The sequence below is a fragment of the Onychostruthus taczanowskii genome, unplaced genomic scaffold (genome assembly GCF_017590055.1).
Source record: "Onychostruthus taczanowskii isolate IOZ18803 unplaced genomic scaffold, ASM1759005v1 scaffold9, whole genome shotgun sequence".
Taxonomy (NCBI): Eukaryota; Metazoa; Chordata; class Aves; order Passeriformes; family Passeridae; genus Onychostruthus; species Onychostruthus taczanowskii.
Genome location: NW_024506993.1, coordinates 7,170,305 through 7,189,523, shown reverse-complemented (window position 1 = coordinate 7,189,523; position 19,219 = coordinate 7,170,305). Strand labels below are relative to the sequence as shown.

General features: G+C 45.9%; 1 protein-coding gene across 2 annotated transcripts in view; it reads right to left on the bottom strand.

Annotated features, from left to right (window-relative positions):
- The window catches only part of CADPS (calcium dependent secretion activator), a 206,163-nt gene that overhangs the window by 122,084 nt on the left and 64,860 nt on the right, over positions 1 to 19,219 (bottom strand). For both annotated transcript variants that reach the window (XM_041425708.1, XM_041425710.1), the window contains exons 4-6: positions 13,008 to 13,088; positions 8,560 to 8,796; positions 6,185 to 6,306 (exon numbers count right to left, since the gene is read on the bottom strand). In XM_041425708.1, coding sequence (XP_041281642.1) covers positions 6,185 to 6,306; positions 8,560 to 8,796; positions 13,008 to 13,088 — 440 coding nt within the window. The remainder of the gene's footprint in view (positions 1 to 6,184; positions 6,307 to 8,559; positions 8,797 to 13,007; positions 13,089 to 19,219) is intronic.

The following is a 19,219-nucleotide window of genomic DNA, read 5'->3' as shown; positions in this document are numbered from 1 at the left end:
AGCCCCAGCACAGTGGGGCAGTCCAGGAGGTTCCTCCACAGCGGTGTGGCTGTCTGGGTGACACTCAGGATAAGGGAATCCCTACAGGATTTTGCCTTTATTCTGGAGAAAAATTCAGCTGCTTAATTTAAAGCAGAATTTTTGTCCCACAGTGGCTGAGCTGCATAAGAAACAATCCTGCAGAACAGCTATGAGGGAACGTCAGAAAAGGTTCTGAATTCCTAATTAAAAAGGGCAGTAAATCACTTGCACAAAGACCTCCCATAATAGATCACATACTTGCACTCGGGTAATAACTTTTTATTGCAGTTTTTGCTGTGCTTAATGACTTGTCCACAGACTCCACTTTCAGAAATGGGAACATCACAGCATAAATCTCAGGAGCATTATGGAAATATTGTCACACAGAAGGGGACTTGAAGAGCAGGTGAAACCAAGCTAACAGCAGAATCCTTCAGGTGCAAAGTCATGCGCAGTCTCATCAGAAAACTGTCTCCTAGGCATGCTAAATAGCTGCAAGTGAAAAAACCTGTGTCAGGGATTTGGACCCCACTTTGTACCCTCCAGCCTTAGACACAGGGGCTAAGAGCAACTGCCCTAAGTTCCTGTCCCTGTCATTTTCACCTCCTAGCCCAGCAGCACTGTGGGCTCAGGGCTTCTGCACCACGCTCACAGAGACCAAAGCTGAAGAGCTCTCCTGGAAGACATTTCCCCAACAGATGCCTTGGGGCAGACTGACCCTCTGCTCAGAGCTCACCCCAGGAACAAGGACTGTGCCCCACAAACAACGGGGTCTGATGTTTGCTGTACCCAGTCACCTGCTTTAACACATTCCTGAGGCTCCCAGAGATTTCCTGAGGAGAAAGAGCTGCAAACATCTGCACAGCTGTGAAATGAAGTACTGTGACTGGAAAAGCAATCCAATCAGTGTGGGTAATTAAGACAGCTTATATTTAATGCTGAAGCCAATTAGAAGAGTAAGGAGGAGGGGAAAAAGCAAGAAAAAGCAGCTATTTCCTAAAATTTCCTTTTGCTTTGTTTTTTACCCAGCATCATGAATTTTGCTTACACAGGGCTTAGCTAAGCATGCAAACTTAAATATGAATGTCTACTTAAAACGGTGTAGCTACACAGGACCTGTTCCTGAGCTTTGACAGGTCTGGAAGAGACCTACCAGGCCTGGCACCAACAGCTCTACTTACGGATGCACTCCAAGAATTAAACACTATTCTCACTCACATCAACATAAACCCCTTTAGTTTAGCAGAGTCAAATTAGTTATACGGAATATGGAGTATTTTAAATTTATGCATCTCAGAAGGACTTTTCTCATTTTACCACAGGGGAGTGTTCACAGCATCTCCCAAGAAACTGCAGCAGCAAAACACTGACTGCAACAGAACACTGCCATCACAGCCCTCTCTATGCAAAGCCACTGGGCATCACTTCAAACTCCATGGCCTGAGGCAGGGGATTCCTGAATGAAAGGACCAGATTTTCCCCTTCTGCAGACAGAGAAAGCGTCCCTGCTTGCCAGCCTTCTTTCTCACAGGGCTTCTCCCTTTGCTGCTCAGTGCCCATCTCCCAGAAGGAGAAGGTGACTAAACAGCACTGAAGCAGGATGCTGTGCAGGTCCCGTCCCCCTTCATGGTCAGACAGAGGGCTCTGATGGATGTGGCACACTAATTTGAAACAAAAGCTCTGGCTGAGTGATAAGCTTGGAGGTTTGGTGCAGGGATCTGAACAAGGGCAGCCTGTCGCAGCGGAGAGAAGCAGCAGAGCTGTCAGAGCACCTTGAAACAAATCAGGGAGCAGCATCAGAGCCAGCACAAAGATAGAACCAGACACCCCTGTCTCACAGGGAGGTGGCTAAGGGAAAGGAGATAGGAGAGGTTTAGAAGTTTACCAAAGACATTACTTTATCAAGAGTGAATTTCTGGAAAGGGCACAGGGCTCAAGCCCTTGGTCATGACAAATGTAAGACGTGGCATAAAGTCAGATGAGGGCTATTGAGTGTCCTTTCTCCAGCACTGCCCTACAGAACACACAGAAGAAAACTACATGGAAAAAAATCCCAAGCAATGAAAAGTGTTCTTTCTTCCTTCAGAAAGCAAGCTCCATCCTCATCTCTCATTTTCTGAGCTACTGCACCCTTGCACTAGGACTGAAGAGACTGCTCTGCAAGGGGGACAGATAACCTCAAAATGAAAACACTTCCAGAGGAGCAGCCCACACCCCTGTCCCTTCCTGGCACGCTAAATGCACAGACAGGTTAGCCAGATTCTTCCCCACCAGTATTTACTGCTTTTACCCCAAATGGTTCAGCTCAGTTCAATGCAGGGACACCCAATTTTCACTACTGTGATAGAGGAGAGAATAAGACTTATCTGGGTGCCAAAATAACTCCAGAATCTATAGCACTTATTCACAAGGCACTGTCCTTGCTGTTGTTTGGGTCTCTTTTCTTTTGTTCTGCTCACATCAGAGAAAGGTGATGTAAGATGCTGACCATGAGCACTGCCACAAGCACAGGTCACTGTTTAAATATATCCAGCAGTTTCTCTGGAGGCTTCTGGACAGGGGGCTGTGTCTGGATCTTTTGTGCTACTCCCAATCCCCTTGACAACCCTGTTCCCAGGCTGCACAAACATCAGCAATACTAACACAGCTCCTGGAGGGCATTTTGGAGACATGCAGAGGACAGACCACAGGCCAGTACACAGGGAAGGAGGGAGAGGTATAAACCCCACAAACATCTGCAAGAATACAGTTTCAGCACAAAAAAGCAGTAAAATCCTTCTCACACTGGGTTTTGAGATATCTTTTAGAGGTATCTGTGTGTTAGGGTATAATACACAAAAGCGTTTTCTTACACAACTTATTAAAAGCACTACTAATAAAACACTGCAAGCCTGATCTGAAATGAACCTTGCTATTTCAGGTCTGGCTTTCTCTAGAACTGTGCCATCCCCTGCATCTGTGCTGAGGCAGATAATCCTCACATGAAGGGATTGGGCTTAAAATGTCAGGAATCCAACATGAAGCCTGAGAAGAAATAGAAGGCCAGTATTTACTGTTGTCTCAAACCCCACATTCCTTGTACACAACTCATCTGATGCCTGGGTACTGAGGGCTGCTAACCCTGCTGCTGCCCTGCCTCTCTCAAGGTCTGCAAATGGGATTCAAGCTCCAAAGTCACTGAGACCCTTTCTTCTCAAAAACTGCCCATTTTGCACAGAATGATGAAAGATGAATCTCACATAAACCTAGACCAGTGCTTTTGGAAATCCTTCCCTGGCTGGTGAATTGCCTTTTGTCATTAGAGATGTGGCAGCTAGGCTGGAACCCCTGGCATGGCACTGAGCTGAAGAGCAGCCACCATCACCAGTGTGCTGTGACTTGGGTGCTCTGGCTGAGGGCTGGCATTTCAAGGACACATGAGATTAAAATGAACAACTCTGCGAGTTAGGTGAAAAGATGTCCTATAAGTCTGAGTGGCCCCTAACACTCTCCACCTCAGGACATGGGGCTGTCATAGAAAAGTGAAGTCTTCTAGTGAAACTTACTGTTCAAATGTAATTTTTGTCCCCTGATGCTTATCAGAAATTTAACCTTCTGTTGCCTGTAGAACCTCCAGACAATGGCAAAGCTGAATTTCAAACAGTTTCAAGGCTGGCAGTTTAAAAATGCTGTCTGATTCCAGACCTGCATCCACTGCATATTCTGAGCACAGGTGCTTAACCCACATTTTTTGAGTCTCTGAGACATAAAACTTCTGGGATGTACAGAAGTAACTTGCTTCAGTGTTCACAGTTTCATAGTGCTGAGGCTCACAATCCCCAAGTATTCTTCACCCCCAGGCCAGGCAGCATCCCTGCCAAAGCACACAAATCCTGGGATGCTGGGCAGTGAGCAGTCCCTCATGCCTTCACTGAGCTGCTTCCTTTCTGTAGGGTTGGCTTGCTTGTTACAAAAAGCACAGAAGCAAAGTGTGAATGCCCTCAGTGAGACTGATGTCAGCATCTAAACTAATACCTCCTAAGGCTCTTTTGCCTGGCCATAAATCCTTTGTTTCTAAGGCAGCACTGCTCAAAAATGCAACAAAACCTTCTCTGAGCAGTTTCTATCACTGCCCTCATCACCAGAGTACACGAGGTCCTTCAAGTCTTGTATTAAGCAAGATGACAAACATGTCACATCTGATTCATTCCCTCTTTCCTTCTCAAGAGAACTTAGGCACAGTAAATTGCTTTCACAGAGCTTTGGCTTCCTGTGTCTCTGCTGCTGTGCCTGGAAGGGGAGGCAAGGTGCAAGAAACACCTCTAATGCAGAGAGGAAAGAAGGACAAGCTTTTTGTCACGGCCTCTGGTTTCTGTGAAGATTATTCTAGAGCCTCAGCTTGGCTGGGCTTTGGTTCTAGAAAGAAAAGGTCTTAGGACCCTCCTAGATTTCAACTATCAAACCTACTCCTCTCCTAAGCCATTTCCATAAGAATTAGCCCAAGTGCTGGAGTAATCCAGAAGACTTGAAGCCTGGCTCACACCTCTACAGGAAGCCAGTGCAGAGAGAGGATGAGTGTAATGGACTTGCATGACTTTTATCACACTGCAGCACTCAGTGTTGGCTGCATTTCTTGAGGGCTGATGGCTTTGTGCTGTACATTTAATTATAATAAAAAGACCCACTCAATTAAAGAGTTCACTCCTGCAGGTCTTATTTTCAAAGCAATTCTCATAGAAATGATGCTACATCTTGCAGTAAGAAGACCTGTGTGTGGAAGGGCAGATCCTGTGAGCAAAGGTGGGATGATCAGACCAATCTAAACAAGTACATGCAACCCAGGGAAATGTGCTTTTTCAGTATGAATAGTAGCAATTTCCCCTAAATAGAGCCCAACTTTCTCCACTGAAGCAATAAGAATACCTAAAATAGTGACAATTGTAAGTTCTCATGGAAATTTTGCTGTAAACTCAGCTTTCTTCCTTCCTTCTCTAAATCAGATTTCAAAGCATTTTGAAAAGTCAGCCAGGCTGCAGCACTTTTCCTGATTGGGAATATTGTTTTTGAGCAGCTTACTGCAGATTCCTGCTGCTCTGGTGCAGCACAGGGCATGAGGCACCAGCAATTTCTGTGCCTCTGTGAGAGGACAGTGACAGAGGGAAGGCAGCTTGTCCTGGTCCCTGCACTGTCCTGCCTGCAACCTGCTCCTGAGCTGCTTGCAGTGCTTGTGCACTGCCATGTCCTGCAGCCAGGTGGTTCTGGATTTCCTTCCACGAGCTTGGGAAGCTCTTGGAAAAACACCTCTGAGGACTGGCCATGGGGAATGGGATATGAGCACAATAGCACTGCTCCCTAATGCTGGAGGAGGCTTCATACCACCTCAGCAATTCTCCACTGTCAGGAAGTACACTGAGAATTTAATTTATGTGTGAAATCTCTGCAGTCATCCAGAGAAACACTGCCTCAAATCCAGAGTGTTTCAAGTTAACTGATCCCACAAACTGGAAAGGAAACAAGCCATTCACCATTTTCTCCTTCCAAATAACAAAGCCCAATCACTACTGGTAGGTGCTTAACAACACTCAGGTAAGACAAAAGAAAGCCAAGTATGGGGTCAAAAGTGAGGATTTGGAGATGAGGTCAAAGAGGACAGAACAAGATTCTGCCCTTGAATGGGACTGGGCCAGAAAGGTCTCAGATAAAGCTTTAACTGAGTAAATTGAAGCTTTTCTCAGATCCTCTCTTCCACCTCTGGCTGCCAGACTGTGTCCCTGCCAGCTGTTCTCCTTCTCATAGGACTGCCAAAACCCTGACAGTGAGGACAAGATAATTTACCTACACCTGATGGCACCAGTTCAGATGGACACTCAGGCAAGCACTTATCTAAGCACATGCTTAACTCCATCCCTATTTAGTAAAGCACTTATGTATAGGCACAAATTGATCTCTCTTATGGCTACACGAGACATAAGCCTCTCATTAACACTTTATTCCCCTCTGTCAGGGCTTATGTGCCATTTTTAGCTGCAGGACAAGACCCTGCACGTGTGGAAGGCCATGTTTCTCCTCTGCCTCTGAGAGCCCTCACCATGAAGGAGCCAGAGCTATCTGCAGTGACTCAGCAGTGCAGAGACAGGGCAGAGCAGAGCGTGGTGGGGAGACCAAAGAGCAAAGCAAGGCTTACGTTGGCTTTGAGGCCTCAGCCTGGTCTGTCTGCAGCTTCTCCCCACCTTCCACTTCCATGGTGCAGTACACGATGCGGTTGGGGGCCAGCGACTTCAGCCCCTGCACCTCCATGATGACAACCTGCAGGCAGAGAAGGAGAAATGTTAGAGGAGCAGCCTCCTTCAGACCCTGCTGGGGCTGCTGAACCGTGGGGTCAGCCAGTGCTGGGGTCCTCCACGTGCTGCTGGATGTTGACAGGGGCAGGAGGCAGGATGGTGGCACTGAGTGGGGACTGTGGCAGCCAGGCAGGTCTGTATGGAGACCAGGATTCCCTCTGACTGCACAGGGGCTCACTGAAACCCTTGGGTGCCCAGGGTGCACCAAACTTCAGGAGATGGGCTTCACAGACATGGTCCTGCCCCATCTAGAAATGCCTTAATATGTGAAATCCAGGCTAAAAAAAAAAAAAAAGCACACAACTACTCAGCTTGTGCCAAAAGCATATTTTCCATATTAATCATAAAATGGTTTGGGTTGATGTTTGAAGATCATCTGGTCCAATTCCCATGCTGAGGCATGGACATCTTTCAGTAGATCAAGCTGCTCAGAGCCCCATCCAACCTGATCTTCAAAAACTCCAAGGATGAAACACCTACATCCCATTTGTTGCCTCTTCCAGTGTCCTACCACCCTCATCAAAACCATTTTCTTTCTTATACCAAATTTACATCTACACTCTTCCAGTTTAAAACTGCTGTCCCCTGTCCATTCTATAGCTCTGGTTAAAAAAAACAAAAACAAAAAACAATTGCCTTCATCTTGCTTATAGAAAATCTTCCTAATTAAGAAATCACTACCTAAGTTTCTTGCAGGTAATTAATTTTTTCCTTTTTTTTAAAAAGGTGATTAATCCCATTAACCACACACCTTAAACATTTCTACAAGAATCACTGTGGGAGTTTCTGTTCATGTTGTATTACAGCTATTTATGTAGTATATACACAGGGGTTTAAAATTCCTCTCCTCAGGTCTTCTAATCTGTCTGGAGCTGAGGATCCTGTCCTTGGCACACAGAGCTCCACAAAGCCTCTGATGAGTGCACATTTTTGGTAAAAGCTTTCTTGCAGCAGGAGTTTTGTGCACTGAGCAGTGCCCAGACCTGCCAGCTCCTGAAGTCAGTGCTTCACTGGGCTTTGACTTCCCATGGGGAAGCCAAGGAAGATGGGGTTCAGCTGGAGCAGAGCATTTGTGACACCCTGCTCTGAGGGTGTCCCTTCACACCCAGCTGTACACACTGCACAGCTTCTGCAACAGCGGGGCTACTGCTTTGTGATAGTTCCCTGCTCCTCCACATGGCAATGCTTGGAATTCAGCCTTATTCGATGCTGCTCTTGAAGGCACCATCCCTGGGTTCACAGCCCTAGCTTTAAATAAGATGAACTGAATACTACACTTAATGAGTTGATTTCTAAGACTGGACAACTAGGGCTAAGTTTTGCATTAACATAATATGTATAACAAAAGACCCCCCCCCCTAAGAAGAGAAATAAACAGGAAACTACACAAAACCAGAATTTTCTGATATTTCTGCATCCTACATTTTTGACTCCATCCTGGTAGTTGTTTTGACAATGTAACATAAACCCACTCATTGACAGACAACAACAATTCTGTAGGGGTGAGCTGATGACTCCTTGAAGTAAATATGCCCACAAACAGACCACAAATGTGTTTGCACAAAACAACTGAGTTGGCTGAAAACAGCTACTGAGCAACACTGTTCCAGGACTGAGGCAGCAGCAGCACCCTGCCTTCCCCTGGGCTGCACAGACAAACTGCTCAACAGAGCACTGAGCAGAAAGTCAGCATGCAACAGAGAGCAAAGAGCACCCCAGCACAGCACAGTATTTCCACACAAACTGCAAACCAATCTGTTGGGTGAATTCAAACCCCAGGAATTTTTCACAATTCTTCAAAGAGGAAGCAATTCTCGCAGGGAAATGCAGCAAGCCCTGTAGCTGGCAGTAGTTAAAAATGCTGATATTTACAGTGTTGTGTTATTGTAATGGTTTTGGGGACGATACAGGCTCGGGGTTACTGGGCTACACTCAGTAACAAACTGCATGAAGAGGTCAGGTAACGATGCAGATTTCTGGGCCATTTGATATACATCATCACAAAATGCCAGACAGTGCACATCACACAGATTGTTCCAACAAGGTGGTGAGACACTAGAAAGGACACAGTGTTTAATCACAGGCAAAACTTCCAGTAAACAGAGAGTGACTTCTACTCACCTCTCTCCACCTAACCTAAAATTGAACTGAGCACAAGTTGGCTGCTGTGCTTTTTACTCCCATGAACTCTGCACACTGTTGTGTGCATGCAGCTTACCTCCAGAGAGAATGACAACACGACGTCTGACTTGGAAAGCTGGTTCTCATTTTCCTCTCCCATGTCAATTATTGAGGTGTTGTGGCTACGTTTCAGCTTCTGCAGCTTGAACTCAGAGCCTCCTTTAGACACAGGCATGCTCTCCAAGTTTGCCATCAGGAGATTGACAGATGACTTCAGCTCCTCAATGTACATGTTCTCCATTTCTTTGGACACAAACTTGGGAAACTTGCGCTCCTTGGATTTGGAAACAAACACAACAGAATGAATGTTTGTGACAATCAACAGCCACTTGTTGCAGTGGGAGAATCCCCCGAGAGCATCTGCAGAGGTTTGTGAGCAGGGAGCTCCTACAAACCAGATGACAAATTACAGCTTCCCCCTGAGTAATGTAGAAACATTATTGCTAGTTTCTCACAGAATTACTACTTGGTACTTGTCCAACTTTCCTGCATCTTGCATGCACTTGCTTTTCACTGACTTCTATCTGCAATTGGGCTTTTTCCTATGGATGGCATTTTCCTCAACCACAAACACTCCAGGCCAGATCTCAACTGAACTTTGTGAGCAACAGCAACTTACTGATTCAGAGGATGTTGACAGTAAGAAATTTGTTTTCCAGTCTTCCAATTGCACCAGCTCTTTTTAAAACACTTCTGAGTGGTTGCTTAATCAGATTTCTAGGTGTGAAAGGAGCCCAAAGAGGGAAAACCAGCCATGTGTGGGCAGGAATGTTTGGTCCTAACTGGAAGAAGGGGTAAAACTCCTTTCCACTACTTGCCAAGGCCTGAGCCTCCCCCAAAGAAGACAACTTTTCGCTGTGACATTTTCCAGTGCTGCTTGCTGTCAACGGGAAATTTAAACTCTAAAACCAAGGGTGACACTGAGAGCAAATTATGATGTTCCCCAATGCATGTTCTCAGCTTTGAACTGCTGCCCATCACCAGCCTGAGCCTTACATCTTCTGACAACTCTTCCCATGGCCTGAGTCTGCTCAGGATTCAAATGTCTCTCAGTGACAAGACACTGTGCAAGGTGTAAGACAGGGAGGCAGCATCTGCAGCCAGGGAACACAAGGCTGATGTGCAAACAATCTTGGTGGCAATTCACAACATTGTAAAATGCCATTTGTAAAATGTATGCTAAAAAAGAAAACAAGGTCAGGTTTCTTCTAGAAGGCTGTCATCAGGCTGCTGAAGGAGTTCTCCTCTGCACTAGTTTTTTCATCAGTCCTTAAGATCTTACCCACTACAAGCAGAGCTCACAGCAGCACTCACACAAGCAGCTGAAGTATAGTCATCTGTTTCCAGCCTCAATCTTGGGAAGTACTTCCCTCATGTAAATTAGACCTACAGTGAAACAAACTGCCTAATCAGCCTCCTGTATTGTCTGTGCATTATATAACTAGCAAGTCACCCCTAGGAAAAAAAAATGCAACTGTTTCGTAGATTTTGAGAACTACTGCTGCAGCAATGATGTTCAGTTATTATTGCTTTTTTAGCATGCTGTTATCCATCTCTCCAGGGACTGTAATTTTGGCACTGTCCTGACAAACCTCTTCAGCAGTGCAGCAAGGACTGAGACATTTCACTGTGAGCCACCATCAGCTTCTCATATTAGGGCCAAAAATGTAGTTTGAAGTGATGCACAACAGTTTAACTAGGACTATTTAGCTGATGTTGGAAATGCAGAGATGCAGATGTGGTCTCAAGTCACCCATCAGACTGGAGATAAAGCTGGGGGAAGTCAGGAGTAAGAAACTATCAAGAGATGCAGACAACAGCAAGAAAGGTCATTAGTCACTTCCCCATGTACTGGGAGCAGAGAGAGGATCAGGAATAGGGAGAGAGGCACAGGCACGGAGACAGGCAGTGTTAGGATATGAGGAATGACCTGTCCAGCAGGCTGGAGCAGAGTGGGTCCAGCCCCAGACAGACATATCACGCCAGTGTCACCACCAGGTCTCATTTAGTTGCTCCTACACGTGCTCCTCCTTGTCCTTGGAGCCAGGTGACTGGGAGGGGGAAAAGGCACCACAGGACAGCAGAGCACTTGCCACTGCAGAGAAAAATGTACGTCTGCCTTGGCATCACTAAGCTCTCAGCTGTAATGCTGCTCTATTTAGCTGCTGGAAAAGTACAACACACAGACTGAAAAGCCTGTCCAGATTCAGCTTTAAAACATCTGCTTGCCACAGAGCGTGATCCTCAAGCCGCTCCAGGGCTGGGCTGATGTGCTTTGATGGAGTCGGGCTCAGTGGGGGACCTTGCCTAGCACTGCCCTACTGCTGCACTGAGCTGGGCACAGGGGAAAGGCAAAAAGACCCAGAGCTGTGTCCTGGTATGCAGAGGCAGGAAAGCTGGCACAACAGCGACTTGTTCAAGGTCACACAACAGCTCAGACCAAGCCTTGCGGAGCCACTGGTCCCGTAAGACTCCACAGCCTTTGCTGCCTCTGAAGTGCAAATGTCCTAGTGTGAATTTCTTAATTTAACAACGAGGTATTAATTTGCCTCGAGCATGGAATCTCCAAGACAGACAGCTCAGTGCTGGTTTCACAAGCACTGTAAGCCTCCCTGTGCAGCAAATCTGTATTAAAAGCTGCAAATTGGAGATAAAAATGGAAATGCTATCCTTTCACTGAGATGAATTGTGAACCTGCCCTCTGTTACAGGGAAAGCAGCCTTGCCCAGAAAGGAGGCTACACAAGAAGATTCAAAAGGTCATCTGGATGCCTCCAAAATATGGTATTCACAGATCTGAAAGAACAAGGTTTCTTGCAGGCAGATGCTGGCGGGACCTGACATTCTGAAGAGAAAGTCTGCTGCAGTACCATGATGGAGATTAAATATCCCTAGCTGCCAACTGAAACCCAAGTAAGTCCCTTTTACTCTAAACCACCCTCTAAGCTGCCCTGCTGTATTTTGAAGGTTGAATCCTGCACAGAAATATGTCAGGTTATGTTGAGGAGTTTCCCCCTGACTCTCTCTTGGATGACCAGCAGTGTCATGGTTTGTTTTCAGCATCCTTGGGGGAAGAATGAAAATGGCAAATTATCATTTGCAAAAAATAATTAATGATGCTGCAGCTTCTGCTGGCTGCTACTGAATCATGCATATTGTTGTTCTACATACCAGAAAGAGAAAATGAAACAACAAAACCAGGCAATCTTTTTCTCAGGGCCTGGCTACCTATCTCAGAACCAGAGCAGCTGCACTCAGTGCAGAGGCTTACATTTTACTGCAAATAAATACTGTAGGTTTTCTTGACAAGAATGAAATGGCAAAGGGCCAAATGCTAAACAAAAGACCTCCAGTGAGTTTGCTGTTTTGCTGCACCACTGATTGAACGTGTGGTCTTGGCCATCTCACTAATTTTATCAGTGAAGTGTGGAAAACCAGAGCCTATGTCCTCAAAGAAGAAACAACAGCAGATGTTTAACAGAGGTGTTAGTGAGGAGGAGCTGTGCAGGCTCCACCAGCACCATTGTTAATGCCTTACCATAAATCAATATGCTCTGCTTTTCACATCCAGGCATATCAGTGTGGTTGCAAACAGCTCTGATATTACCTTTCTTATAAAAAATCCTAATTTGGGCCCAGCTCAGTGCTGGGAGGACTGCTGCTGAAAGGCAGGTCCCTAGACTGAGCTTGTCTCTGTGATTAGATTTTTTTTTTTGCCTTGTAGTAATGGTTTCTTGATTATCAAGAACAGCCAGATAGATCATTCCAAATTACTTCAGCCCCATTAGGGCTTTATCAGTGACTCAGAGCATCTGATTAGAGGCAAGGATAAAACTTGGCCATACTGATGTCAACAGGATCCTCTCCATCATCTGTGGTCCATTGGAGGCCACTGTGTGGGGGTGTGATTTGCTCCCAGGGAGATGGCTCCTTACAGAAGGGTCTCTAGGGAGATTAGCTGAGCTCTTGGTTATCAAAGCTGTTTGGAGGTCTTGTGCCTACTGTTCCAAACAGCAGCAATGTCTGCAGGGGGCAGTGATGGTCTGACTGCTCTCATGCACAGAGTGAACTTCTTTGAGACAATACATCTGAACGACCTTTATTGAGGCAGCATTTACCTACAGGCAGGAAATTGTGGCTCCTATCAGCCCAGCAAAAAACAACAAATCCCATTAGGATGATTCCTGCCTCCTTTTTTACACACAACTATCCGCCTTATTGTCTAGCATAGAAATGTGACACCTCTGAGGATTCACAAGGAATTTTTCAGGAACCTAAACTCTCCCAGCTCACCATGACATTCCAAGAAAAGCACATCAGAACAGCTTCATCTTGTTTGTTTGCAGCTAATAATCTGATCACTTTTAATCAGTAATTATTGTGAGAAGAAACTTGTAAGAGAATGACAGGACCTGGGGGCTGCATCAAACTCCTTGTACACTCCTAAATGAAGATGTTATTAGTAACAGTAGACTTTTGTTTTTACCTTGGCAATTTGTTCTGCCATTTGGAGACGTCCATCTAACTCACGTCTGATCTGTGCCGCTTGCTCATCAGGGTTGTCCAGCTGTATAAAAACAAAAGCCAAATCAAGGTGAAAAATTAACCAATGCAACACCTTTAGGAGCAGTTCAGTTCTTCAGGCTGACCACCTGTGCTACATTGCTGATAGACAGAGCGAGTGGTGAGGGGCCACATTCTGGAACAGAAGTTCCCATAAAGGACAAACACAAAGTTCACCAATCCAAGACAGTTTCTGATGCCTGCCCTGCTGCCTCCTGGGGCTGAACAGAAGCCCCCACAAAGGACAAACACAAAGTTCACCAATCCAAGACAGTTTCTGATGCCTGCCCTGCTGCCTCCTGGGGCTGAGCATCCTCACCCTGAGGCGGTCTGGTGCAGTGTAGTCTGGAAAGTTACAGCTACAGTGATGACAAAAGTTCTGATTCTCAGCCTGATGAATGCTGAGCTCATCTGTTGGTGCTCACTGGATCAGCTGAAACACCACATTGCCCCTGACCCACTGCTCTCCATGGCATCTCCCCATCTGTCTGCCTGCACATCCCTCACTTCCCCTCTGCCACACATGCTCATACAGACCCGCACAGGTGCAGGTGTTATTTCTCCATGCTGCTTCACCACTGATTTTCCAGAGGACCAACAATGGCTAAGATTCATAGAAAGTGTATTTTTTATTAGCTTTTGAAAGCTTTGTTATGGATTTAATTCAGGAAAACTACAAAGTGTCCTGACTGTGATCCAAATCCATTGAAGCTTCATTCACACCAGCTGCACAACATAACATGCTGGTGTGTTTAATCTTTATATTCCTGATCCCAGCACCAATACAGAGCCATGGATTACCAGCACCTTTCAGGATCAGCTGCCCCTGTTAGTTTCTCCATGAACAAATGTACCACACAACTATCCTGCACCTCTGGAAGTACCTCTTGGAGCTGCTTCTTTAAGGGTAGGAAATGTACAGACCCAGATTTTCATTTCTTTGCAATTCTGAAAGAGGGAGCATTATTTGAATTCTATCTGAGCTACAGTAATTGAGGTTAATCACACACTACCCAAAATAACTCAGGAGCTAAATTTAGGAATTGAGGGTGCTGCTGTGGAGGAAGGTTGATTTTGCAGTATGATAATGAGCCAACAAACTGCCTCACGCTTTCTGCACTATCTTGATTGTGCAGGTGTTTTCCAGTGATGCTACAGGTGTCCAGGAAAGATCTGACTGCAGAAGATTATTTTTCTTAGGAGCCAACAAGCAGCCTAGGCAATCTCTATGGCTGTGGTTGAGTGGATAAGGTATTGCTTTCCAGGGCTGTGCTTCCCAAGACTAAGTAGTGACGCCAAGCCAAGTAGCCTGGTACTTAAACAAAAAAATCTTTCCAGGCTGTATATTCAAAGGTTCTGCATGATAGCTCCATGACAAAAACTGATCTTTGGGAAAGAAATCCTAGTCCACAGTAGCCAAAATAACATTTTCTTCTTGTTGTCTACAGAATGGTACTAATGAGACAGCCCCTGCCTGTCCTCCTGGCACCTTCCAGCAGATCTCTTGTGACTAAGAGCAGCAGCCCAACAGCTCAGCCACTGTTTCCTATGCCTGGGAAGGACTCCTGTGCCTGGGAAAGGCTCCTGCTGCCATCAGAGCAAGCAGAGTACATTTTACACAGCCATAACACTATATAGAGCCATTAAGAGAGTAATGCTGGTACCCATAAAATATACTTTACTTGTGAAATACGGAAAGGTGCAAATGTGAGGCATACCATCTAAGTGAGACCAAGTAAGGCAACACAGACCTTAATATCATTAAAACTCAATTTCTTAACTAGAGAATCAGCTATTTATTATCTGTCACATGCATGCCCACTTTATATTCAAGTACTTGACAGCCAAATACATAAATGATTTAAAAAGTCAAAGAGAAATGAATTAGTTTCGTTCTGCATTATGACTATGTTATGGGTGTGCTGCAAATAAAGCAAAGATATAAATCATAAAGTTGCCCCAGTCAATTAAATGTGAAAAGTATTATAGATTTCAGTATATACATGATTTGTCATATGCACTGGGCTTTTCTTCAGCAGCATGCCACAAATACATGATTTACATAATTCATAATTCTCAACTGATCATTACCCAACTGCCTGCTGGTAAATTAGATGTTTTCATACGTCTACCCACAACCACATTAGTTCTCTCTGCCTGCCCTGCAGAGATTATCTACATTGGTGCAACAGTTGCTAAAGTAAAAGAATAAAAATGAAAAACTATAGGTATATTAGGTTTTAAGTGGAACCCAAAACTGACCAGCACTGCAGCCAGCCTATCACTGCAGGCATTGCAGGGCAGGTGTCTACTTGAACCCCTGGTGAGGGTTCAATTGCAAGAGGACGACCTTGCAAGAAGACAAGGTTTTTTTATATTTAAACTCTTAATAAGGAATAATGTTAGTGGACACTAGTAAATAAGAGAAATGGGTTTAAAACATTCCTCATGAGAGTCTGACAGTTTTGATTGCCAGTAAGAACCAGTTGCTGGCCTGCAGAAGCAATCCTTTGCTTCCATCCCCCTGAAACAAACTCACAGAGAATTTCTTCCTGTTACCCTGAATGGATGGGAGATAGTTCCTCTACGTCTCTGAAAGGCAGAGGCAAACACAAACCAACCAGCTTAATTAGTCTGTAAGTTCTTCAACAAGTTGAACAGGCACCTACCAAACCCACATCTGAAGTGTTTACTGGATCAGAAATCACCCACATATCACCCAGCTTGACCCTTATAGTTTTTAAAGCCAAGAGCCCAGGCCCACTTCTACTTATACCAGGAAATGCCAAAGGCAGTGCAAGGACATGAAGGGTGTTAGGGGATTATAAACCCCCATGCTTTTGGAGTCCAAGTATTTTATTTGAAGTGTTTACATTGAAAACTCCAGCTTCGGTTTATCACAGCTTAAAGCCAAACCATTTACAATTGCAGCCACGGCTCTGAAAGAGCCGCAGGAGCAGCCCAGGCTGGCCTCCTCTTTCCTGCTTTGTGCAAAAAGCACTTTGGTTCAGATTCACACCTCAGACCCACCCACCTGCCTGGGGACTGAGCAGGGCACAGCTCTCTTGCCATCAACCACAGCGAGAGGGCTGCAGATGGGACAAACCCTCCCAGCCTGGGGACAATGCTGGTGGCACAAGTGACACGCTGTACACAGCCCTTGGCTGGTTGGTAAGAGCACAGTGGATCTGGCTGCTCCACCAAACATGGATTAATGGGGCACAGTCCCAGCAGACACAGGGAGTGAAACACGGCACAGGAGCTAAACCCACGCTCTGAGCTCAGCTCTGCTGGGACTAACAGTGTTGTAAACTACAAGGGTTTATAATGAAATAACAGCAGTGGAAGCTAAGAGGGTTTGTAATGACAGGATGCAACACACAGATACAACCTTCAATGCCTGGCATTTACACTGTGGATGTGACAGGTATCATTGTTGTAGCTGCCATCAGCTCCAGCCAGAAACCACCGGGACCATTTAACAGTTTAAACCCTCCCTGCCAGCCACTGCTAATGCTGACTCCTGCTTCCCAGCAAAGGTAGCAGATGTCACAACATCCCTGCTCCTGAAGAGCACCTGGGGCCTGTCCCAGGGCATGTCCCCTCCCTTGTGAAAGGTCACAATGTGGTGGTGGATCCAGTGGCCCTCCCATGACACGTGCTCCTGCAGAGGACCAGCCTTTTGCAAGGGGGTTCTGGAAAAACACATTTTCAATGCTCTGGCAGCACAAATGTTGAACAGCAGCAACCTGCTTTCTGCTGCATTGGGAGCAGAAACACACCTGGCTTTTATTCTTCTGGAAAGGAAAGTATTTAGTTCAGGTCTCTATGAAATCCTCAGCTATTGCCTGTGCTGGTTTTCCTTCCCAGCAGAATTGGCACCCAGGAATAGGTGATCAGGTGGGCTGCTGTTGAGCAGGGACTGTCCTGGCTAGGGGCACTCTCAGTGATCCCAAACATTAATTTTCTCTATTCCTGTATCCAGTACACCACCATGCGGCTGGGGGCTCTGAAAATTCCACTTTTTGAGTTATTTTCCATGTCTGGAGGACTAAGACAAAAGCCATGACCCACTCATGTTCTTCCTAAGCCTGGCTTAATTTCTCCCAGAATAATTAGTGCAGCCAAATGCATATGCTGTGCATGGTTATAGGTGCCAAAATGCCTCAAAGAGAAAGTTTCAAGGCACTCATCCTTTAACATGCTGGGAGCTCTGTAGCTCAGCAAATGGTTGATTAAGTATTTCAAAGCAAACATGCTCACGGTGAAGGCTAAACAAGATCACAATATGGGTGACAATTTTGTGACTTTGATGTAGGGCTTTAGGAGAGATCTTTGTCTCATAAAAGGTGGTTTCATTTTGTGATGCACAGTGTGAGAAAACACTGAAAAATTCATAAGCCACATCAATTAATAATTAGTGTGTCAGTCCAGGAGTACTCACAACATGTGGCAACAGCATCATGGAGTGCTCCAGCTGAAAGAAATGTGGCCTCCAAAGTGACTCATGGCAGGGATGCCCTTGGTTTCTTACCACAAAGCTGCTGTTTTAGGAGATTAAGTGCAGTGAGCAGGACACAGTGGCACCATGTGGCACACATATGCTCCATGTCAATGTCACAGACTACTCTGCAGCATCCTTTTCCCACTAATGGTGAATATTCCTCTCTACAAGCAGCCAAGGGCAGTGGGATGGCAGCAGTCTGGTGCTCAAGGCCCTGACCTCTTCCCATAAGTCTGAACCACAAAGCAGAGGAGGATCTGAACATTCCATCTTCAGCTGCAGCTGGGATTCTGACTTCCATTAAAACTGGGAACACAAATGATGCTAGGCTGCCTCAGAAGGGTAAGTCACTAATGTCCTGGGCAATGTGCTCACCCTCTGAGCAGCAAACTGCAACCCACAGACTGCTGGCTGCCTTGGGAGCTGAAACAGGAGCAGGGACAGCTTCCCCATGTCAGGCACCTCCATGCATCAACAACCACGGCAGCATCTGCACAGCCCAGCTGTGGATTCAACAACTCTCACTCCGAGCTGAAACAGGAGCAGGGACAGCTTCCCCATGTCAGGCACCTCCCTGCATCAGCAGCAACCACAGCATCATCTGCATAGCCCAGCTATGGATTCAACAACTCTCACTCTTGCAGCTCCAGAGAGGATTTTGAAGGAAGGACCTGCAGAACATGTCTTCTTCACCAGCCTATAGGATGGCAGTGACATATTCCAGGGGAATATTCCCCTGGAATATCCCCCACATTCCAGGGGACTGATCTGGTGCTACTGCACAGCAAGGATGTGTAAGGCTACCTCTCCTCTGGCCAATCAGAGTCCCCCAAATGAGTTTTTTTGATTCAGTCACACAGAATCTTCCTAGTACACTGTAAAGTTTCCCTTAATTAAAGGAATCTGTGCCTATTACCTCACCAAAATTTTTTCCCCTCCCATCCATTTCCCTCCTCACATAATCCCAGGGTTCCAGCACCCCAAAATGTGACACACCCCCTGCCCTGGGGAGGAAATTACCTTATTTTGCTGATGTGTAGGTAAAACGGGCTATGCTGCAGGGATTCAGTCATTTCCATAATTCAGCAAGAGCTGCACAGTTGCTGTTTGCTGTGGATAGGTGCTGGCTCCTGCTATCCCAGCAAACCCCTAGGTTATCTAATGAATGCCTTCTGCATGAGAGCACTCAGGGGGTCCTGGGAGAGAGATTTAAAACAACAGAAAGGACTTGGATAATTCAGTAAGGGCTGATGATTCTCTCTTAAAGAGAAATCTTATTTCATGCTCCACAAACTTTAGGGTTGCACTAGATTTGTTGTTGAAAACATTCCCTGGGATGTAGAGCAGCCTCTCCCCACCTCAGTGTGAGGGTCAGAGTGCTGCAATACAGCTCTGTGCCTCAGCAGCCACCAGGGCTGTGCAGGCTCTCACCCATCACATCAGCCTGTGGATGCTGGGACCACACCTGCTTCATCAGGTGAGGTCAAGAGGTCCAGCCTTGGATTCACCATGGTCTGAGTGCTGTCTTAGACAGCTGTTTATGCCATGAACTGAGATGATTTTCCACCAGAGCATGGTACTCACTGCTCATCTGATAGTGCTGATGGATCACCCAGCACGAGCTGGTGCCA